We start from the raw sequence: 24,921 nt of genomic DNA, 5'->3' as shown, positions 1-24,921 counted from the left end.
CGCTGTCATGGGAAACACACATATTAGTAGCAAGATTACAAGAACATACAGACAAGACAAACAGACACACACGCACCTCTTCCCATTTGACCTTGGTCTGGTGGCCTGATACAGCAGTGATAGATTTTACAAGACCCATGAGGTAGACAGAAAGATCACTTAAGGACAGGGGAATAGTAGCATTTGGCCTGCACATATGGCATTGAGGGAATACCCAAAGGATTGTCTCAGACTTGACCCAAATCCTCACTAAGAAACAAAGTGAACAGTTTTACCTGTGCTTTCTCCCGAGCACGGTGGTTTTAACATTATCATCTCAACCCTACTTGCTTTATGAGATGGATGAATTCTGTTAAATGCTAAATTGACCACAATTACAGTGCATTACTCTTTTCAACCTCAGAGGAGGACAAAATGCTGACATTACAGGTTGTCTTAGCAAAGCATTCAAAAATTGTTGTTTCAGCTCCTGAAGCATTTGTGTATCCAATTAAGTAATTTTTAATGCCTTGCAGCTGTCTGATTAAATAAAATTACTTTACCTTAATGTCCCTGATCAAACTAAAGGGCACCTGCGGTTGTTGCTGTGGGGTACTTTATGCCTTTCAGTAATCGGAAATATTATGTATATACTGCCAAAACATTTATATTTTAGGACTCGGATTTCCCAAAAAACCCTCAAATAACAAACAAACAAACCATTCCTGAATGTTTTATTTAGTTTATGTAAGCTTTTCAAGTCAAAAGAAATCTTTCAGCTATTGAAAAAGGATCCCTTGATCCAATTAGCAAATTAAGTCCATCCATTCGTTTCCGCTTAACCTTATTAGGGTCATGAAGGGGCTGGAGCCTATCCCAGCTACCAGAGGGTGAGAGGCGGGGTACACTTTGGACAGGTTGCCCGTCTGTCGCAGTGCTAACTGCAAATTAAGTGTTAGCTTAATTTATAGCATCCCATAAAGCCTTAAACACTTCCTGAAACAGTCAAGCTTGACATTAGTTTACATTCATGTTTGTTACTTCACCATTCTCAAAAAGGTTAACACACATAGTTATAATATGAAAAAAGGCTTTCTTTAACCTTTTTGATCCTATAGCTGTAGGTCGCTGATTCTAAGAATATGATGCATTTAAAATTGTGGATACAACACATAAAACATTTGCATCAAGAAACCAGTATAAGCTAGATATGAAAGCATTTGGTGAAGGACGTGGTGTCAAACTGATGTTTTGTTCTTTCTAGATTTTCCTCCATACCAGATATTAATACACAAATAAACATCTTAGATATTTACCTAACTGTGGTCTAATTCTGTTTTACACTGTGCATTTCAAGGTCAGTCACAGACTGATGAGACAGATGTGCTGAAGCTCCCGTACATTTGGGTCACTCAAAGGTTCCTTTGTGCTGGGACCTACCCTGACAAAAGGAGCTAAAAATTGTCCACAGTCTCTGCAGTGCAGAAACAGAAGAGAACGTACTTCAAGTAAAAGAATGAACAGTTCCTAGGTTGTAAATTTGCCTATAAATAATACTGATACAACTGGTAATGATGGAAGGCCAAAGGGGACAGTGTGTGCTGAAAAAAAAATTAAATGAGGCCACAGAATCCATTTTCATTAGTAATTTCTCCCATGTTGCATAGAAAATGGTAAATTTGTATGCAGGCACATACTGTATATAACATAATAGGGTTTTTGCCTACTCTAGCGATATGATGTGCAATTTAAATGCTCTGATTTGTCAGTGCAGATAATGACAGTGTTTGACAGAATAATATTTCTATCACAACCATTTCAATTCACCAGTATGTGTAATATTTAGGATCTGACATCTGGATAAAGCTCATTAAGTCCTTCTAAGCTTAAAGAATCAGGACAGGAGAACCAGATTTAATGGTTAAAGGTGCCCGGCAATCTGTCTTACTGATATAATTAATTACGATGATACCGGTTTAATAAAAGAGTAAGTAAAGAGGAGATTGCTAAAGCAGAAAAAGAAAAAAGGGAATGACTGAATTAGCCTGTGGACACTGTTGTGATTTTAAGATTATTGACTGTGAAACCAAGTGTTTCCAAGACATGTTATGAATTTTCTTAAAGAACAGTTTCACAGATAATTAAAAGATATATATGTATGTATATTAAAGTAACACTGACATTGCTACCAAATGTGTATTTTAAACAGGCTGCTGCTAGAAATATGATCGCATGCTAGCTTAAACTTTGCCAATAAATGTGCGAATAATGTAAATAGTATTTATGCAGAGCCAAATGTACACGGTGTCCCTGGTATTATACAAAGCAAATGTAATTTAGAGGTGTGTTATATTATTCACTTGTCAGAAACTGATGCACAGAGACTCTGCAGCTGCACGCTACAACAGCATCACATATTCTAGAAGTGTACACAAGCTTATCAGTGATTACCCCATGTGTTGCTAACTTCAACACTCTTAAAACAATGCGATTATCTACAGTCACTGTTTCTTTCCTGTTTTTTTTTTTTTTTTTTTTATATGGAATTATTGTATACAGCATTTTCCTAGAAATGGATTTAACCAAAAAGAAGTGCTTTGATATTTGACATTTTTCTAAACATATTAAGTAGTTGCCAAGAGGTAAATGAGACAACTACAACTTCTGCAGGGGGAAACATGCAAATTGTCTACCGGCACTTTTAAACTCACCAGTTCACTGGATTATTCTTATTATTTTCTTTTTTCCTCTTTTCCACTTCAAACTACAGCAGCTTTCATGCTGTCTCTGCTTGTCGCCTACACTTTTTCTGGAGAGTACCATATTAATAACTGAACTTTACAGTTGCCGGTAAGTGGATTTTACCCTTGAGCAAAGGCAGGCTAGATGTTTCATCTTAATTCCAGCCTTGACACTAGACTATCTGCTGAAGGCTATAGATTTAGATAACATTTACAGAAGTGATGCATTATATAGACATCTGTGAAACTAACATTTTAAAAACATTTGGCGGTTAAAAGTTTCCAGTACGAGTCACAAATCATGTCAAGGTGCCCTTTGAGGAAGGACCTGGAAACCCCTACCTGCTGCTTTTGTTGTGACTTGTCTGGGGATTTGGGTCAAACAGAAGAGATGAAGCACAAGGACAACAGAGAATTAGACAGACAGACTGAACCGCTTTCTGCTGAGTGAATGTTAATCACTGCAGAGAAAGAGTCCAAAATGCTGCATGGGCGTGCATCTGACACATATTTCTCTGTGATGGCTCTGTCCCTTTTTATCCGAGTGCTGTTGAACTTTTTAAGAAATATTGATAGTCTGATGTGGGAAGCTTAGTGACTTGCTAACTCTGTTAAGAACATTCACTGCAATGGATTTGCTTGATTACATGGTTTGGAAATCACAAAACTGCAAGCCAGCAAATTTAGTAAGCATACAGTCAGCAAAAGATGGTGACGGCATTTATCCTTTTAATGCTGTGGTTGGGTCGTAACTCCAGTCTTTACTACAGTGCATCTGTCACAGAGACATCAAAGTGGTTCCTTTTGAGTCTTGCCCCTTAACCCTTCTTCACTTTTATATCCCCCCACACACACATACACACACACACACACACACACACAGAAAGACAAACCACAGTACAGGCCCACTAAGTCCCCTTTGCTTCTTAAATAGGCTAATTTCTCTGCTGATCTGGGATTTGTGACTGTTCGAGTTTACTGATGGAGCTGACACAGATCAAGACATTTTCACCGTTAATGGATTAAGTCTTACCTCTTGAATCAGGGAAAGTCATTTGTTTTGTAGACTTGAGCAGCGCAATCAGTTTTTCCCAGTCGGATAGATGGACTGATATATAAACAGAGAGAAAAGTTTGTAAAGTAACAAGAAGCCGTGTTTTTGTGCGATATCTTTGATTATTCAAGCGGCTTTTGCTGAAGCTATCTACCTTTTTTTTCCGGGAAATGCTCTTCGAGTTCAGACACACAGGGATAACATCGTATTGGAAGGGCAAAAAACCAAGATTCCTGAAGCTGGAGATTGAAGAGCGCTTTAGTAATCTCCTATAATCCTTTTTGTTCACCCAGGAGATTGTCCTCCTTTAGAAGTTTCCAGCCAGACAAAGAGGTGGATAGTATGATGGTATCAACTCTAATAGACTGGGGAGGTTGAGGAAAAGGCTAACCACCTCACTGTGTCAAATGGGCCTAGGTTGAAGGAAGTCAGCTCTTTCTCAATTATTTTCTAAATTAACTGACGAGCTCCACTGAGATTTAGCAGAGACTTTCTGAGGTATTACAGCTCAGAAATGGTCACGATAGGGAGTTCAGGGGTGCGATCTTTGTGTCAAAGTACTGACATACCTTTCAGGTACTTGCACTTTCTGAAGAATACCCTCATCGCCTTTTCTGTATTGTTAAAGAACTTTCATTTAATACTGAATGCAGTTCGCTGATCGTACATTACTACAATAAATGCATTGCAACAGCTGTGAAAGAACGGTCACACATTGCAGGTGTTATGTCATTTGCTTGTTTGATTTTAAATGTCTGATAATAGTCCATCCTCATTATAGTGAATACCAGTGGAATTCCCATAGTGAAAAAAGAAAACCTCATACTTTCGTGTTTGCTCATTGTTCCTAAAACCACTGCCGTGAAATATTGCTCAGGAGCGATGCACCCTCATGAGTAAAGGGGTAATAAGAGACTTGAAAGGTCAGATCGTCTGTCTTGGTGTGGTTTTAATGGAAAGCATGGCCACTTGCCAAGGTCTGTGTGTCTCAAGGACCCCAGGTTAAGTAATGCCAAGACTGCAGTTAATAACAAAGGACTTCCAATAGAGTTTGCAGAGCTCGCATCATTACATGAAAATGGCTGCAAGCACTTTGATTAGTTTTAAAACTAAGAAAAGCAGCAGAGCCATGCTGAGATCTGGTATTTGAAAAGAACACTGTGACAAGAATAAAATGCTTGTGCTCTAATGAAAGCTTTTCAATGAAAAACTGGAGTATTTTCATCTTCTGGAAAGGCTTAAAAGACAAACATTGTATTTCTACCCTCTCCGATCATGTATTTTGTATTTGAAATATGTTAGTCATTATATTTAATTATTTAATGTCTTTTTTATTTTTTTATTATAATAATAATGTAAAATGTATATGCAAATTAAACATTCCATAGGGTGGTTATTATTTATGTACAATGGCCATTTTATGAGGTGTGACTGTTCAACTGCTCGTTGACTCAAATATCTAATCACTCGGTAACATGGTATCAACTCAATGCACTGATGCATGTAGGTATGGTCCAGATGACCCAGCATCAGAATGGGGAAGATAGGTGATTTAAGTGACTTTGAGTGTTACACAGTTGTTGGTGCCAGACAGACTGGTCTGAAACTCCTTTTCTGCTGGGACTTACCTGCAAGACCATCTCTAGAGATTACAGAGAATCATTTGAAAAAGACAAAACATCCAGTGAGTGGCAGTTTGCTGGGCAAAATGCCTTGTTGATGCCTGAGGTCAGAGGAGACTGGCTTCAGGCATTTAGGAAGTCAAGAGTAAATCAAATAACAACTTATTACAACCAAGGTATGCAGAAGAGCATTTCTGAATGCTAAATATGTCAAAACCTGTTAGCTTAGCACAGGAAATTCTCATAGGCTCGCCAGAGTTGGACAACAGAAGTTTGGAAAAATGTTGCCTGGTCTAATGAGTCTCAATTTATGCTGCAACATTCAGATAATAGGGTATCAATAAATCAGTGTATCAATGGCTTAGATTGCCAACATTGGCAGTTTAATGGTATGCGGTGTACTTTCTTGGCATACATTGAAACCTGTGAAGTGTTTAAATTTCACAGCCATCTTCCAACGACTGCATCTGGCAGAATACGAGAATGCTTGAAAGCATGTCACCAAAAAACAGCCTAAATGTAGCTTTACTTTGTTTCGCATTAACCACTCATGTTTCTCTGAGGCCTTAAGTTTGAGTCCAGTTTAAATATTGTGACTTTAAAAAAAAAAAATTATTAATAAAGTCTATTAGAAAAACAGTTACGTGACCCTGGCCTCTTTATAGAAAATCTGTAAGAATGAGCCATGAGGCAAATGTGAACAAGAGGAATCCATAGGTCAGAGTTTAAAAAGAGTGGTAAGAGTTATATTCACAGCTCATGGTTTAAGTTTACATATAAAAGCATTACATTAAAGCTTGCATTAAGATTACACAGTCACATTGGGTGAAATCCTGGATGCCTTTTTTAGTAGAAACTGACTCCTTAAATTCCTTTTCCAAATAAAGCCTGCCTTTATTTTTAGATAGTACTTGTCCACTCTGGTCTTGATATTTAAAGTGTGGCAAGGCTTTTGTTGATTCACTACTAATGAATCCCAATTCACTAGCACTCTGTGGGACTTCAGCCACTGCTCTGTGTGACAGGTGATGTTTAACCTAAGATCCCCTGGATCTTAATACTATTGGCTGCCTTACTCCTTGACCCACTTTTAATGATTATTCAGCCTGAGGCAAGTGGATTAGTTTCTGTCTATAGTCCAGGAGAAAAGAAAGAGGAAAATGGCTCATCGTATAACTCAGGTATATAGCTGCCTCTTTTGGGGAATTTTGGAAATCATAGCCCTGCCTTAATTCACTTAACTCAGTTTTTTTAAATGCTGAGTTTAGAACACAAATCAGATGGTGATAACTTACTTGGCCACTAACCAGGACCAAGGTTTGCCGTTCATATTAATGACACGTTATTGTGAAAGTGTAATATAGTCTGCAGTTTTAATACTTTGTATGGCACAAAAGAAAAGTGATGATGCCACAAAAACTGTAAACATTAAACCTGGCGATGAAAAGTCAGTCTGTGATTGGAGTCTGTCTTTAGTCATTTTGTGTGAGTAGACATTATTACATTAACTTCTCCTGATATCCAAACAGCACCTAAGCTGCTTCTCCTTCAAGCTGTTCACCCGTTCACACGTCAACATCACTCTTTTTAGAAAGTGGTATAAAATCAGCTTTCAGACATTGTGTAGCAGCGAACAATCAGATGTAAAATGCTGTATTTTCTTCCACTTCATTAAAGGGCTATAACATTACACAGCTGCAGCAACAGCATCTATACTGTCCCCATATTGCAATAGGTGCTGTGAGCATTTTATGAACATAACACAGCAGTAGTAACTTCATTTATTATTTTAACATTCTGACTTGCCATTGTGATCTTATGTAGCCTTATTACCATGAATGGCTTTTTTGCCCCTCTCTCTCTCTATAGCAAATTGCTTTGCTGCTTCAGACTCACAGTTTCTGCAGTGAAATCATTCTGAACAAAACTCCCACTCAGGATGAATCCAATGGCACTAGAGTTACATTTTTAATTTCAGCTAAATCCAAATATTGTTTCCCCTGGAGAATCATCACATTTTTCCCCTACCATATCAAGTGGATTATTGCAGATAGTTTAGTTTTGCTGCTTAAAAGAGGCTTGCTTGCAGTAGTGGCACGGCTGGATGCATGAAATTGATCTAACCACTCCGTGAATTAAAAAAAGGGAGGGTGCAACAGACAGACAGTTGACCCAGTAATGAAAACAATCCACTATACTGTGACACAGCCCCCACCCCCCTGCTCACATATCACAATTTAACCCCTGTTAAATTGCCCAAATGCAAGTGTTTTACATCAAATATAATAATATCCAAACTGAGACACACTTAGTCTTCTTATGATAGAAATACAATACTGTAATTCTTTTTGTGAGTTTAAGTTTGAAGATAACTGTAAGAAAGGTGACCTTATAATGCCACAATATTAAGATACAAAAGTAATGTTTTTTAAATAGGCTCATGAAGTTTTATTTTTTGTAGAATTTAAGCAGCAGGTGTGGGATGCTACACAACCTCCTTATTTCAGGGCATCTTCATATAAAATGAATAAAATAAAGCCAAACAATGACAAAAACGTGGTTTTATCATGCAACACAGTTGATGGGAAACCTGTAAAAATGCCTCGATTAATTCTCTCATGTTGATTGTTGATTCACAACAGGAATCGACAGCAGCAAAGTGGATTTCACCCTGTGATCAACACCAACCCGCAGGTGTCACTGCACTGCACCGGGACAACCCCTGTGTATTATGGCAGGGTTCAGAAGTTCAAAAGAACATGAGTTCAGTGGTTGCCAGAGGGTCTCTGCTGTGGGGAAAAGCACAATTTACAATCAACGCTCGTGTAACAGAACATATTAGATCAGGCTCCATGTGCTGCTGTGGTTTCAGGAACAAAGATGGCGAATTAAGCCCCGAGCACAGATATAGACATTCACGCACACAAAGCTATATAGACTAACAAATAAGATACAGTTGCAGTCAAACACACGCACACACACACAAACACATTCTCATGAACCTATTACATTCAATAAATCACCTACTAATGGCAACACAGGAAGCTAATACTGCTTCCATCTTTTAACTTGTTATTGTGCTGTGATTCACCTGTGTACAGTTTCTAATAGTGGGAAGAGTTCCGGTCATATATCACCGAGTTAGCATTGTGAAAGTTCATGGCAGTGTTTGCTGTGTTATTGTAGTAATAAATATGACAAATCGGGTCCCCCAGAAAGTTGCATTCTGCCTTAATCCAAGGTTGCATAGTCATTTCTTATAATATAATAAATATTGAGGAAAAGCTAACCTTGACTGTGAGAGGTGAGGAGAATCAAAGATAAAGATGCACAGTATTATAGTGTTAGCCTTTAAGAAGAAGAGTGACACAGGGCTGTGTCAGTAGTACTAAAGAGGTTTTGCTAAGAAAAAAATATAGCAATGTAACAGTGAAAAAAGTATATTCTGTCTGTTCTCTAGATAACATGTTTTTTATTTATTAGTTTTTAACTGCAAAGTTATTAACCTAGTTTATGTTTTGTGTTTATATTTTTTCCCTCTCAAATGTTGCACAGGAATCATCAGGACTGCCTTAGCTAACATGGATCGAGAAGCCAGAGAACATTACACTGTTGTCATCCAAGCCAAAGACATGGCAGGTCAAGTTGGAGGCCTCTCTGGTTCCACCACCATCAACATCACACTGACAGATGTCAATGACAACCCGCCCAAGTTTCCCCAAAGTATGTACAATGCACCTGAAGATGATGGTTGACCTAACAAAGTTTAGTGCTGTTTTAAGGGGCATTATAGTAAATTATTATGCTGCAGAACTGACCTCCTCTAATTGCACATGTGCTGGAATATCATGCACTTCCATTTAGGAGAGTGGATGGCAGCACATTTTAAACTGGCAAACTAGCCACAAGGTGAATGTACAGTAGTTAAATAACCAGTGCCAATGTTGACATCTTATTTTGCTTATCTGAATACATTAACTTCTGCTGCATTGCATGACCACGCAGGCTTGGCCTTGGGCAGAAGCACTTACACCACACCTGCCTGAGGCAGTTACATTAAAGAGGCATTTATAAGAGGAAGTTTCTACTGTATTTTAAGTGTGTTACATTAAACGGAAGGCATTTCTAAAAGTCCTAATAAGTTTGCACAGGACACATTGGGGCTGTTTTGCTGCAGCATATATTGTCATTTCATACTGTAAATTTCACCAACTCAGCAGTCCTCACTGTGATGAATGATACTTGTTTTGTAACTGTGTATCCTCTCATTGGAGTCAAATTTTCCATAATTAGCTGTTTAAATTAAATGAGCATTTCATCAAAACCCTGTGTTTTGCAGTCGGAATTTTCTCAATTATAATGATAAATTTAAGTAATGACAAAGTTGCGATTCTTTGTCTTTGGAAGTGCCTCATCAAGTATAATCCCCCTCGGCTCTGAGTTTTTTCCATTTGTGCTGCAATGAAAAAAAAACTATTTCAAGACCATCAACATTTTCTGAATAATCATCTGCCTCTGAGTTTGATGTGCTCCACTGCAGCGCTATCAACCTAAGTTTCTCATTTAATGACAACTGAAACACAGCAAAATATTTTTAATTACATTCCCAGAGGAACAAGTGGTTACACATTAGAATTGCTTAGCTAAGGCCTTTTAGGAGAATACTCAGACAAGCCTATGAGGCAGAGGAGGCTGATTATGTGTTTAAAATTGTTCTGCTGTCTCTAAATGGATACACATCAATGTTCATCCACAGAAAACTACCAGCTCTACGTTCCTGAATCAGCTCAAGTAGGGAAGCCTGTAGGAAAGATCAAAGCCAATGATGAGGACCTTGGAGTCAATGCGGACATTCGGTACAGCATCATCAATTCAGAGGGGGCCAACATGTTCTCAATTTCTGCAGACAGAGACACGAGGGAAGGAATCATCAGCCTAAAAAAGGTAAGTGCATTCTCACTTTAGTGCTTTGAACATTCGGTTAAAATTTCGTTGGACCATTAGGATAAAATCCTCATATCGCAGATGTATCACATGCAGTGTTGTAATAGCATATAGAGACAATTGTTTAAGCACTAATTTCACCACAAAGTACACACAGTTGTGTTTGTCCAGAAAGCATGTTGTTGTTTAGAATTAATGGGTCAGCTTTAGGATTTTTTAAAGTGGGGCTGTACTGTTTACCAGCAGGTAAATGAAGCTGTTATATGAATCTCTTCAAAACCACTAGATGGTTATTTTACCCAGCAGAAAACAACCAACTGAGGAAGCAATAAACTAGAAACTCCTTTGGTCTGTGAGGTAAAATAATCCCTTCTGCTGTAACAGTCTCACTTTCTTGATAGAAATGATGGCAAGATAAAGCCATAATTCTTTACAGTCTCTTTTTATGGGGCTAAAAACTGGGGGCACGCCTACTCCCATACACACTAGGCCCTGACCACAGATATAAATTCCTCACAACCCCGCTTTAAAAAACGAAAAGAAATAGTGGGTGCGATTAAATTAATTGTACTATGAGCATGCTAATCATGTGGCCCCTGTGGGGCTTTTTCCCCAACAGCCTCTGAACTTCGAGAGGAAGAAGACCTACACGCTCAACATCGAGGGGGTGAATACACATGTGGATCCTCGTTTTTCTTATCTTGGCTCTTTCAAAGACACTGCCACCCTTAAAATTACAGTTGGGGATGTGGACGAAGCCCCTGTGTTTTCTATGGATTATTATATCATGGATGTTTATGAAAACTCACCAAGTGGCACGGAGGTGGGGGCTGTAACAGCTCGAGATCCTGACAGCAGGAACAGTCATGTCAGGTGAGATACTCTTATTACATTTACCAACATATACAATCTGCTGTAAGAATTATAGATATTTCAGAAGAAGGGCAGTCCTTAAACACTGGATAGTTGTGAAGTCATTTAAAAAAATTTTATATTTTGTTTTTTTTTAATCCACATCTCTCTTCCAGGTACTTGGCACCTACAGTAACTGTATTATTTTTAGTTGACTTTTAGACTTTAGTTAGACTTTTTTTAGTTGATAAAACATAAGTTTGCCAAGCAAAATCTGTGTAATATATGTGTACAGATACTGTACAGCCATCAGTTTGATAATAAAGCATAGCAAGTGATGTAGCCCATGTATAGCATCTTTAAGCACCATGTGTGAAATTTGAAAATTGCACATTATTTAGAAGACTTACAGTCCGTAAGTCCCCTCATTTCATCATATCTTTTGGGAAAATTGGAAATAAGTGGAGTTATTTATCACAACATATGTAGTGTAAACATCCAGGGTACACAGTACATAAGGCAAAAGCAGAGTTTTTACAATTCTGAACTTGAAAGTCAATAATTGGTATGACCACCCTTATTCTTCAATAGAGTCTGCTGAACTATTAGCCAGACTTTCTTTTAATGTATTTAAGCAGTCTTGAGGAATAGTTATCCAACGCTGTTAAAGGACATTCCAAAGCTTTCCTTTGGATTTTGGTTGCCTTTTGTTCCATTCTATGTGGAGATTTGGGCTGTGGGGAGACTCCATGGTCAATAGTGTTCTATTGTGTGTTTTTGCATCCAGATATGCTTTTACTGTGCTCATATTGTGTTTGGGATCATTGTCATGCTAAAAAATGAAACTATTACCATTGTCAAATGCTCTGCAGATGGTATTCCATGGTGGATCCAAATCTGATGGTACTTCTCTGTGTCAAAATTCCATCATTTCACCACTGGCTGAAATGTGCCCCAAAATCATGACAGAACCTCCACTATGTTTTACAGATGGCTTCAGACACTCGCTATTATAGTCTCCTGACTCCCTCTGTATATATTAATAGTTTGAACCAAAATTTTCAAATTTGCATTCATCACTCCGTAAGACCCGTTGGTGGGATTTCTGGTGTAGTTCTAGTGTAATCTGGCACACCCCAGCCTTTTCTCCCTGTTTCCCTTTAGTAAGAATCAAGACCTCAAGACCATATCTGATGTAACCCGATATCATGACAAAGCGTGTAATAGATACGCTGGTCCACCGTGTCCATTTCACGCTTTGGCTCTCCAAAACTTGAAATGTACACGCATGCAGAAGTTGCAGTAACAGCAGAAGGGGGATATTTTATTTCAAGCCAACATGAAAATAATCATGGGAAAGCATTTAAACAGACATTATTAACACATTTACATTTGCATACATATTAGTCTCACAGCGTAATCAATTCTGATGATTAAGGACCCTGGTATGCATTTAATATGTTTTTTTGCTCACTTCTGACTTCCTGGCTTTGAATATATCATCTCCCCATGCTTGTAATTTCGGCATGTGTGTCCATTTGACGGTTTGGAGAGGCAAAGCGTCAAATGGACACCGTGGACCGGCTTGTTTATTACACGTTTTGCTGTGATACTGAGTCATATGATGAGGTTTCAGTAAACAGTACGTGGATCATCTTCAGGGGCAGATGCGTCTCTCAGGTCCCGTGTAAAAATAAATAAATAAAGAAAATAAGCAAAGAGTGAAAAAGCTACCAATGTGCAAAAAAGACCTTGAAAGACCTTTAGAAAGCCTGGAGAACTATCACTCAATGCCACTTTAAAAATGCAAAAATGTCTGGCTCTTTCCAAGAAAATTATCATTTCTCTGTGTTCTTTATATTCTCAGTGTCTAAAGAGTTTTTCCATGCTGCTGTACAACATCATGTTTTATAGATGCACTGCAACATTTCAAATAGACTCTTGTCTTATCCTGATACTAGAATTGTAGATAAACACACAAAAAAAACAACTGCAGTGTGGATTGTGAGCATAGTGAATCCGAATTTTTTGGCATCAGACGGCTGGTTATTTTGTCTCTACGCTTATGAAGTAACCTGAGGCAATGCAACTGCTTAGCACATTTGTATGCACTATAAACACATGCTTTTGTACTGTTGAAAGAAGATTGGTATTAGCCTTAGGCAGTGGACTAATCCTAGGTTGTCTCTCTGAACAGGTATCTCATTTCATGACATTACACTCAAGCAACTGTCCTGCTTGTAATCATTTGAATTCTCTTTATAGCCTTGATGTAAATGGCGGACCAGCTGTAAACATGATACTCCTCTTGAGATGAAGTATTGCTGTTATATCAATAAGAAGCAATCCTATATTGCTGTTAACCTCTTATGCCGTGGACCACAGAGCACTGGGTTTTTTTACACAGCAGCATGGCACTTCACATTTTTGGTTGATACTACATATAGTATGAATAGTATGTGAGCAAGAAAATTTAATTATTATTCAAAGATTATGAGTTAAAATGGGGGCATGGATGCAGACAAGGTACAACACGCAAAACCCAGTTCTGAGTGACAATTTTATTTATTTATTAACACTAAAATACTCTAAAACCACAGAAATTGGCTCTAGAGACAGTATAGGACACACATTTTAACTAAACTAAAGATCTGAGACTGGTACATGACAGGGCATGCTCCAGAGGTTTGTAAGAGAGTCGCAGTTAAGGATGTATGGGAAAAGCTGTGTCAGCCATTATCAGCATCAGCTGGACTCAAGCTGGAACATATTGGCTCATGAAGTGCAAAAGAAAAAAAAAATGTGGACTGACACTGAAGGTTTATTTTCATTAGTACATACCATAAGGTAATATAAAGGGGTTACATGGGGGAAAATATATATACCCAGAACTCTGAATTGTAATCTCTTCCAGTAATTTGTTTATCCAGGGCACCATGCAGTGCCTAAAGACTCCTCCATTAATGCTGGAGCCTGATGGGAGCTGCAGTGGGGCATGTCATAAGCACAAGATTGTTTAGGTTCTTGATACTTTACTGTTGCAGCAGCAAACAGTTACAGTAAGCCACTGGTTGAAATCATCTATCTGCTAGTCACCTCCTACACAGCTTAAGCAAACGGAAATGGTGACCTCAAATGTTGAAGTATGTCACAGCTTTTCCCAAAGCAGAAGCAAATTTTATCAGTCAACATCGATTTGACCTTTCACTTCAACAAATTAAAATACACGTTCCTTTTTGCAGGCATTTAAGGCCCAGTTGGTGTATGGTGCTTTCTGAATCTCACAGCAGCAAACATCTTTGTTTAATATTAAGGTCCTTTAACAATGGAGAGCTTTAATTTTTTTTTTCATTTAACATAGCAAGGTTTTTACAGTGTGTGGATTTTAAAGTTTGACTAATAGATGAGGAGAAACTTTGGCACAAGAAGAGTCTTATTTGTACATTGGTAGTATGTCACACACTTCAACAGCTGCTGAAGGAGCAGTATAACAAATAACCAGCAGGAGAATTTCAGTAAATATACAGCTGCAGGTGTTTAGTTGATGTCTGTAAGGTGTGCCAGGGAAATGGGTGGAGCTGGTGAAGGCCACAGATATTAATACACACACTTTGTTTTTCTGCAGGACAGTGACCAATTGCAAGTGTACTTTCCATTTCCATATCCATTGGCTGGCTTCAAATGATGCTTCAAACCATCAACTTCAAGGACAAAGCTAATCAAAACTTTTACTCATGCTATAACAACTGTAAACATGAGCCAAATACTTTATTATGTATTTTTATTACTCCACAGTAGCCACATTATGATTGAGGCTTATTTATATCTACATACATCCCAGGATCTAGTTTTCCATCTAAAATTAATCAAAAGGGCAGAAATGCTTGGAATGAGTCCACTACTGAGCAAAGAAAGCCATGAAGTGTTTGTCCATGTCCTTATTTTTACTACTCACTTGCTTGGATGGTAATTTGAAAATGGATGTATGATGTTTACACACTATCTAAAACAACTATTCTTCCATTATGACAGTCTCCCTTTAAAAACCTTCTCACTGGCTGGCCCTAGCAAATGAAAGACTTGAAAAGCAGGTGGCCAAGTTGTGATGATATTAGACATAAATACAGACTGACATCATACACCCAAGAGTAGAAAAAACTGTCAGAAGCAAGAAATTACATGTACTGACTCTAATCGCATCAATAATATGACAGAAATACGAATATGAGAGAAAATACTAAAATCACATCAGGTTTACTTCAAAAACTGACATTTTCATGTCATGCATTTTCATTTATTCCTTCTAATTAACTGAGGTATCAAAATGGTCGAAATCGCCAATGAAAACATAATTGTCAGCAATGAAATGTGCACATACAGGAGCGTTTACATACACGTAAATTCAGTAAGTCACTGCTCCCTAAAAGGCACTTACAATGTGGAACTGCTTAACCCCCAAGCCCATCCATCCACCAATCTTCATCCACTTATCCAGTTCAGGGTCATGGTTGGGCTGAAGCTGCTGTAGGGCATGGCACTCGATACACCCTGGACTGGTCACCAATCACTCTAACATTCACAGCTACGGCCAGTTTAAAATAATCATTTAACCTAACAGTCATGTCTGTGGAAGAAAGCTGGAGTACCTGGAGAGAATCCACCAAGACACTAGGAGGACATACGAGTGTCTCTTCTAGCTGTGAGACATTTGTGCAAACCACTAGATCACTCTGCTGCCCAAACCCCAAGCCATTATCATTATTATTATTATTGTTTTAATCTAACCTTTCTATATTTATATATAGAAAGCATATATTGTCTTTACTATGTACAGTATTGTTACTCCACATTGTCTGCTCTCACTAATTCTCACTCACCTTAGTTTTAGGTTGGCATGTCCCTCTTAGTGAGACTTTTGTTATATTACAATCAAAACCTATTATTGGCAGTTATAACCACTTTTACTAAGTGGACAGTTGGCCCATGGCATTGTATCACGACTGTTTTGTAGTTTCCAATACTGAAATAATTCTAAATATTTTTGTCCCTTTTAATAATGCAGAACCCAAAAGTTAAGAAATGGAGGGTGGAGGTTTAAAAATACAGGATTTTTCCTTTCATACTCTGCCTGAATGCTTCCTGTGTTGACTTAGATGGAGCACCAGAGATGTTGCTATAATTGTGAGTGCAAGGTACATGACAGCTGCTGCCCTGCTAATGTGCTGCTCAAGCTACACCGTCTATTTAGGCAGGCTGTGTTCTTCATACCTTTGAAACTTCACTCAGAATTTTTATGCCAGAAAGGTTATTTAATTTAGAAACATTTTGGATTTCTTTCCATTTTATTAAGTCTATGTTGGGATTTTTCTGCTTCTTTCTCAGCAAAGATGAATTACCAGTCAGAACCTTTTTTGGAATAATAACAAAACCAACTCTATGCAGAGGTTTGTTTGAGTTACCTGGCATTGTATCCAGACCTCAACATAATATATGAAATATATTATATCATTCAGCTCATTAATCATTATTCTGCCTTATTTTTCACATCTAGACCAAAGCAAACAGGTCAAGATTAATAGACCAAGACTAATTAATCAACTTTTTGGCATTTGTGTTGTCACAGACAAAGTAAGGGTTTCACAAATTTAAAACTATGCAATCATTAGTCTTTACTTTTCTCTTTGTTAGTTCAGATTTCACAAGTCTACATATAAATGATGGTTTTTGATCAAGAGGATCTTAAAAATACCAAAAATAATCAAGTCCAGGTTTGAAGAGTATTTTCAAAGCTATACAGCTGGTCTATTGTAGAAAAGAAACTATATATTTTTTAAAAACTTACATTTTGGAGTTGGTTTCAAACAGCATTATGGTTTTAATTGGGATACTAAATTCCTTTTCACATTGGAGTGGTAAAAGAGAATTATTTGCCTCTGTCCATTATTCTATTCATTTTTCAAAGTTTCTTTTGGATAATATTATCACTTGCTGTATTGGTGTCAGTCGCACCACACAGATATGACATCCGTTAACTTAATCAGCCATAAAACTCCCTATCACAGCATCTCTAATTATACCTGTTTTGCATGAGGTGAGCTTCGTCGTCCTTGATGAATGTTGTACAGTTTGAAACGTCTGGAAAACATAGGGTGAAGATTGATTTTTCTGATTCATGTATTAATCTTGACAAGCTGTGAAAGATTTGTAGTAAACAAAAAGGTAATCTACATATGAAAGACTTTTCCATGTGTTCCTTGAGGAATACGTGGTCCATTCCCGCAGTACATTACTTGCGCTGTTCATCATGTAAAGAAGAAGGCAGCAGGAAGTATTTTGATAACATCCACTTGAACACTGAAAGCTAAACAAGTGTGCCCCTGCTTCTTGTGTCTGTATCAGAATGTAAAATTCAGCAGTGTTTGCCTCTCTTTGATCATCAGAAGTCTGCCCATGCATGCAATGAAATAAATATGTGTTTGAAGTGACATTTGAAATGTTGGGAAATGGTTTGAAATTGACATCTGAATAATCAAATGAGTTTTCCAGAGGTCTTTACCTCTGATTGCGCTTACACATTATCATATTTATTAGGAACAATTTTGAAAAGTTTTTTGGCCTAGTTACCATTACTTACAGCACAGATTCCCATCTTCAGCCAGTATTAACTGACTGCGTCAACTGTAGTATCAAACAGACTCATTAAAGTAAGACGGGAAACAGTGAAATACCACTAAAATCTACCAAACCAGTCACTTAATTAGTATAGTGTTTTACCATTTTTAAACACTCTGTATAAATTGAAATCTTAGGTTAAATGAGTAGTTTATATTAAAAAAAATAGAACAAAACATATTTTTAGTGTTGTGCATTGTGTACCTTTCACTGGTTATCTGTGGGAATAAAATAAATAAATAAACACAAAATGACAAAACAGTAAATAATGGTATTAAAGTGGATTCTTTTTTCTGACATGCCATCAAACAATATGCTTTTCTTCTGAAGACCTTTACTTTTACAGCTGAAAGGATGTCATGCTCTTATGAGCCTGAAAATTAAATAAATCATGACAACATTACTACTGGGGGTTCCAGGAACACTGGCAATCTGAGCTAAAATATTCAATAAATGCAATCCTGGCATCAGTAAACCCATTGCATTTCTAGCTCTCATGTCGATTGAAAATTGTCGACTTAAGGGTATATTGCACAGGAGAATGAATGCTGGATTAAAGGTATAAATAGGTCATTAAGAGATAAATTAGGGAATACGTAGTCAATGCTCATTTCGTGCTTGAACTCTTGAGAAGCACTGGAGCTCATTTCTGCTTTGTATTCCACAGACTCCTTTGCATTCAGTTTGATAACACTGTTGCTAGAAAGCCATTACAAGAGTGTAAACATTGCCAGGAGAACACTGCCTTTTGTCATTATTAAATATTGAAGATAATTGCTCTTGACTTAGAAATGTGTATTTTCAGAACATTCTGTCAAGACCTAAAGTCCATTTAAAAGCTGTAGGGATTATTCTATTCATGTGCTTTAGTGGAGGTACCAGGCTTTGAAAATCACAGGAGCATAAATATGTCTCCTTTGGCTCATGCTGCCTCTACACTTCAGTCACTTCAGTGTGTCAGTTTATTCTTGTTGTGCTTTACTAAATCTTATTAATTCAGGGTTTTGTTTTCCAGTTGTTGTTTTTTTCTTACATAAAATGGACATAAACAAAAGCAAATAAATATTTGTTGCATAGTGTTTCCACTCTGGCTTGGTAGAATATAGGCCAGGGTCAAAACACAATGCCCTTGCATAATATCCTGAGGCTTCTTCTATAACTTGGTACTGAAAAGGATACTAAAAGAATTATATACAAAGATGCAGCAGGGATAGACTCCACGGCCTGGTGATTTTGAATTGGATAACCAGAAAATAGATGGATGGATTTGGTGTACGCTTGACCAGTATTGCTCAGTGATGGTGGTTGTGTATTGTCATCTGTGGGTCTAAAGGAGCTTCCTAGAGTTTGTGGGGTTTTTTTAATCCACTAATCACATTATCAAGATTATCTTGGAAAAATGTTGCAAACATGAGGAATCAACTTTAAAAGAGTTTATTTATGTCATCTTATTTTAGTTATTTTTTGTATGACCAGAGGAATTCCATCAGGCGTGGTAACAATTTATTAAAATTTTGCCGATCTCCTCTTTGCGAAATGTCTGTTCCTTGTGCAACTCTGGACCGCTTCACACGTTCCTGCAGATTTTAGATTTTTCTAGCCACTTACCCTTCTGCATTTGCAATTTCACCTCAATGAACATCTAGAGCAAACACTGTGTCAGACTAACCCTCTAATGTCACGATTCTAGAATAATCACTGGTAATAAAAGCTCCAGGACTCTGACACCAGACTTGTTTCTTTTCTTGTTTGTTTTTTTTATTTGTTTTCCATGAATGAATGCGGTGGCCAAGCCTAAAGGTGGCACACAAGGTCAGGAGCTGACCATGAGCATCATTATTTCTTCCAAATACAGAGTTGTGCACAGGGAATTCATCCCCTGAGGTCAGATTGTTAAAACAGGGTACAGCTGTAATGTCCTAAGGCATCTGGGAAGAGCACAACATGCGGTGTAGGCCATCGTTCACCATAGCAGAAGGCAATGAAAATACAAGAGCTTTTCGGCCTTGCCGAAACAATCTTTCCATGCCACCTGCTGTACTCACCAGATTAGGCTCCCTGCAAGTTTGTCCTCTTCCTCAAAATGGCATTAAAGTTGAAGCATTGCTGTCTTGTCACATTGGGTGAGATCCAGCAAGCTTCTCAAATGTGCAAGTGGTCAGGACAGGACAAAATAAGAATTATCTAAAAGTAGCAGCAGCACAGAGGATGGTAAAGGGATGGAAAACAAGACTAGCTATTTAAAGTAGATGTAGTTTTGATTTTTGTGATTTTACCTCATATATTTTTGTTTTGTTTTAATGTTTCTCACGAGCCATCTAACTTTATGCAATTTAAGTAAGTTAAGTAAATACTTAAAGTTTTAAAATTCTTTATTATACATAAAAGTATTTTACACACAGAATAGGAAACGAAGAACAAAATTAGTACAGAATGGCACTTTCAGAGATTTTAGGTTGTTGATAAACATGTTGCTGTGGCATAGTGTTAATGAAATACTGAAATGTCCAGTTAGATTAGTGTTTAAGAAATTAGTGTTTAATTTCTTTATGCTTTGCTTCCAAGACCTTCTTGTAATTTTTGTAAATTTTTAAAGTGGTCTTGACCAACAGTTCTCTAGGCTCAAGAAACAGGAAAAGGCAAGGGTGACTGTCCAAAAACTAAGGGAAACAGGAAGAAAAGACTGAGGTACGCCAAATTAAACAGGAACTGACAGCAGGTTTAGAAGTTTTTGGTTTGAATGGTCATTATGCACAGAGGTAAGGACAGAGGTCCGACAGTGACCTCCTTATACAACGAGGAATGCTCTGTCATGGTTTGAGCCTGCCTTTCAGCCTGTGATGTTGGGGGTCTTGTCAGAATTGATGGAATCAATGAAAACATATACTTTCAGATTTTGATCTACCATGCAAAACCATCTGGAAGGGTTTGACTGGCAATGGTGTCATTTCTCAACAGTGGTTCTAAACACACATACCTGGACAGAAAAAAATGAACAAGCATGAAATATAAAGGTGGTCGTACCAAATATTTACTTCAAACTTAGTAGAACTGGGAGATTTGTAGAATTGGACAAACTCTGTGTTTGCCTTATATAATGTATTTCTATGTATGAATGCACAATAAATAAATTGCTGCTCTTATTCACCTTTTTACTAGCAAAATATAAAGAAGTGAGGGGTGCGTTCAGACTTATTGCCATGTGAAGAGTAGTTGTCATTTATGCTCAAGTCTGTTTAGCACTAAATTGATTATTTAACTTTTGAATTTCTAAGAATACAATAAGATATTAGCATTTAAAAAAAAACTGGATGACATCTCAATGTAAAGAACAGTGTGTAGATATCCTTATCCTGACAACACTGACATCTCTAACAGAGGGTTTCGCTGTGGGTTTGTACTGCACATTCCAAATGTATACATGACATCAAATACAATCTTGTTTTTCTTTCAATAGATACTTCTTGGACAGAAAAGAGGAAGGTATAAATTATTTCAGAGTCGACGAATACAGTGGAGTTATATATACAACACTGCCCCTGGACAGGGAAGATATGCCTTGGCACAACATCACTGTTATGGCCTCGGAGGTTGGTAGGTACCCAGGTTGCTTTCCGTATACAAAATGTTTACAAGAGTGAGTACATGTAATGCCACTGGTACATCTGTTTACTCTTATGTGAATGTTCATGAGTGGGTAGTGGTGATACCAGCTGTATTTTGCTATGCTTCATCTTAACAAAGCTTATGTGAAGTAAGTTTAATTTTACAGTTATTGTATTTAACAAAGTGGATTTTTTGGTTTATAAATCCATAAAAATTAAATGTACCCTTTATTAAAGGTAAATAAGCAAATTGGGAGATGCAAAATGCACTGCACATAATCCACTGAACAGCCATAAACACTTGAAAATGCTGTAATGCATTTGGTTGAAAGAGGCACTCAAGAGAGTGATCAATCTTTCCACTCTTGCTTTGTTTTGCCTCAAGCTAATAAGAGACATTATAAATCAGAATCGCATTCAAATTATGGTTGAGTTCTGTGCCATGACAGCAAGATGATTCAAAAAGCAGAAATTACAAAATAGGTGTGTGCTGTAGTTCTACCCCGAGTTTGTTTTTTTCTTAAATGCTCTCCCACTAGATAACAAGACACCCTGCGGGGATCATATACTCAGACAGAGGGTAAAATTGGAGTCCAAATCAATATCACCAAAAGAAAGGTTCCAAAAGGAATGAGCACATGAATCTGCACTGAACAGCTTCCATTTATCTACAGAAAGTGTATGTAGATAATCTTATCTGAAGGGGCATCAGTACCGTGTATGTTAATAGACACTTTCACTGCTGCAGATTTGTAGCAATTATTTAATTTTCTATATTAAATGTTTGGAAAGAATACAAAAACACATTATGTACTGTAATTTTGTCAATACTTGTTCTATCCAGATCTTCAAGTAAAAAATATTTCACAAAATCATATATTCATATATAGTCATACAAAATCTTATATTCCTCTTATTTTGACATACAGACCGCAAGGTTTTTGAGCTATGCTGCAAAAATCAAATGTAATTTGAATGGTAAATAAAAAATAAAAAAATAATTATTTTTCTAATGTTATTAAGAAAACTGCTTAAAGTTAAGTAATTAAAGTTTTGTAGTTGACCAAAAAAGGTGTGCAGTTGTTGGACTGCTTATATTTCTATCCACGTCTTACTCAGAGCACCAAGATGCCTAAATGGGATTATTAACAGCAATACAAAAATAATCAACAGATTTAAACAGTCCAGTGTAAGTAATGGAATTAACAGTCTGAAGACTCGAGAAAACAACAGTGAAGGATAATATTTGCATATTGATTAGAATGTGGAGTATAATTTTTTCTTATAATTAACTAAAAAAATCAAATTAGTCTCAATTGTTTCAGTGTCCTTTCCTGCAGTGAAAATTAATTAAATCAATACATGCCCCTCTAACTCCAATTGCTATCAGGTAACTTGGATAATTTGTAATCACAATTAGGCAAATCTCTTGCCAGGCGAGTGGGATTCTGAATGCTAATGTTTCTTTTAACTTCTCTTTAGTATTCAAGGATACAGTTACATGCCAAGACACTGTCAAAAGGCAGAATGATAAATTTTTACCTCTTTGAATGAGCAAGGACACAGTGTCATCGAGACAAAGCACCAAACAGTTCACTGTGAACCATCCTGTAGAGATTTTATCCTGAAAAGCCGTGGGAATAGATGGACTGTCCAAACTGAGAAAGTGAATTAGAGGATGAATGTATGATAAAATAACATTTTAGTGTTTGGGGGTTTAATTTGGTAGTTTATGGTGGAAATATTGTCTTGGAATAGCATTGGTGCAAAGTCAAATCTTCAATAGGCGGTGAAAAAAATGCTGTGTACAGAATGCTGCACAAGATAAAGTAAGTAAAGATGTAGGAGCATTCATTTAAATGAAAGACATTCACACCTCGTTAACTTTGTGTGTGTATATATATATATATATATATATATATATATATATATATATATATATATATATATATATATATATATATATATATATATATATATATATATATATATATATATATATATATATATATATATATATATATATATATATATATATATACACACATATATATATATATATATATATGTATATATTTTTTTCTCTTCACTGAAGGTTCTGCTGAGGAAGCATGCTATTTTTCAGCACTGTTCTGGTACACTCATAATGTAAAACATACTCGCACCTGGAAGCTACAAAACAACTCTTCTGTCAGTGACAGAGGAGCTGCAGGCTGCTGAGGTTAACTAGATTGCTCAAGGGCCCTTGCTGTGGGGCCAGAGAAAAATTACATGTGACCTGTATACTCCCAGTCATAAGAGTAGCTCAATCTGCCATTTTTAGACACTTGCATTATAACAGTAAATTTAGCCCTGCTTTTTTTTGGGCCTTTTTTTTTGCTTTTTTTTTTTGCTTAGTACTGGTGCTGTTTCAGGTGGTCTTCTTAGGTCATAAAAGCCTTTTTCTTTGACAATTTTGCACTATTGGACCTGTAACATCCTGTAAATACTAATGTTCTTCACATTGCACAGATTGTAAAAAAATGCAGTTTCACTAAATTGAGTTTAAAAATTAACCATTGAGTATATTTTTTTAATCTTACAAACTGAATATTTTGCATGTAAAATGGGTTATGTATTATAACCAAGAACTACAACTGAAAAAAATGCCATGACTATATCAATTTTAATAAACAAAGTTGATTTGTGCAGCATTGCACCCCTCAGTGCTTTTATAATGACAAACCGACAGACAAAACCCATAAACACTCTAACAGGAAGAGCACAGTGTGTCCTAGTTTGAAATGTTGAATGTTTCACTTTGCTATTAAGGCTCACACTTGGCTTTTATCTCTTTTCTCTTTCTCTGCTTTAGACAATCCCAGCCTTCTCAGTCATGTTCCTGTAACTGTTCAGGTGCTCGATGTGAATGACAATCCACCAGAAATAGCAACAGATGAGGAAGTTATTGTCTGTGAGAGCTCAAGGCCGGGACAGGTAAGTGTCGGGGACTTGCCTAGAAAAACACAAAAACACCTATTTCCGTTTTTTTTTTTTTCCTCTTCATCTCTGACTTCAAACATTAAAACATTCCTTCAAGTCAAAAACACCTCAGAAGTAAAGTGTTGAGCTCTGTCCATTAAGCACAGTCATTTCCCTGACTACATGAATTCTGCACCGAACTGTTGTTTCCCTCAGCAGTTTGGGTTGCTCACCGAGAGCTGAGCAATAAGAGACTGCGAAGGCACTGGAGAGAGCTGCTTAATCATCCCTCATTCAAAATGAGTATCTCAGCAGCAAACCATGACAGCTCTAAATCGAAGCTCATTCCAATTTGCGCTCAGTAGTCTTTGATTCATTCAAATTAAGAAGGTTTTTGAGATACAGCGCGATCAGCAGCATGGAAAATGGCTGAAAGGCTGGTTCGGCAAAGGATGATGAAGTAAAGACTAGGAAGACACAACTAAATACAT

At 37.1% G+C, this 24,921-nt stretch overlaps 1 protein-coding gene across 2 annotated transcripts in view; it reads left to right on the top strand.

Annotated features, from left to right (window-relative positions):
• Positions 1-24,921, top strand: part of LOC116324451 (cadherin-18) — a 93,343-nt gene that overhangs the window by 46,220 nt on the left and 22,202 nt on the right. For both annotated transcript variants that reach the window (XM_031745045.2, XM_039617011.1), the window contains exons 5-9: positions 8,952-9,119; positions 10,153-10,340; positions 10,960-11,213; positions 21,322-21,458; positions 24,324-24,445. In XM_031745045.2, the coding sequence (XP_031600905.1) occupies positions 8,952-9,119; positions 10,153-10,340; positions 10,960-11,213; positions 21,322-21,458; positions 24,324-24,445 (869 nt within the window). The remainder of the gene's footprint in view (positions 1-8,951; positions 9,120-10,152; positions 10,341-10,959; positions 11,214-21,321; positions 21,459-24,323; positions 24,446-24,921) is intronic.

Source organism: Oreochromis aureus, linkage group 9, assembly GCF_013358895.1.
Source record: "Oreochromis aureus strain Israel breed Guangdong linkage group 9, ZZ_aureus, whole genome shotgun sequence".
Taxonomy (NCBI): Eukaryota; Metazoa; Chordata; class Actinopteri; order Cichliformes; family Cichlidae; genus Oreochromis; species Oreochromis aureus.
The sequence above is the reverse complement of the archived record's forward strand: the minus strand, read 5'-3'. Positions and strand labels throughout refer to the sequence as shown.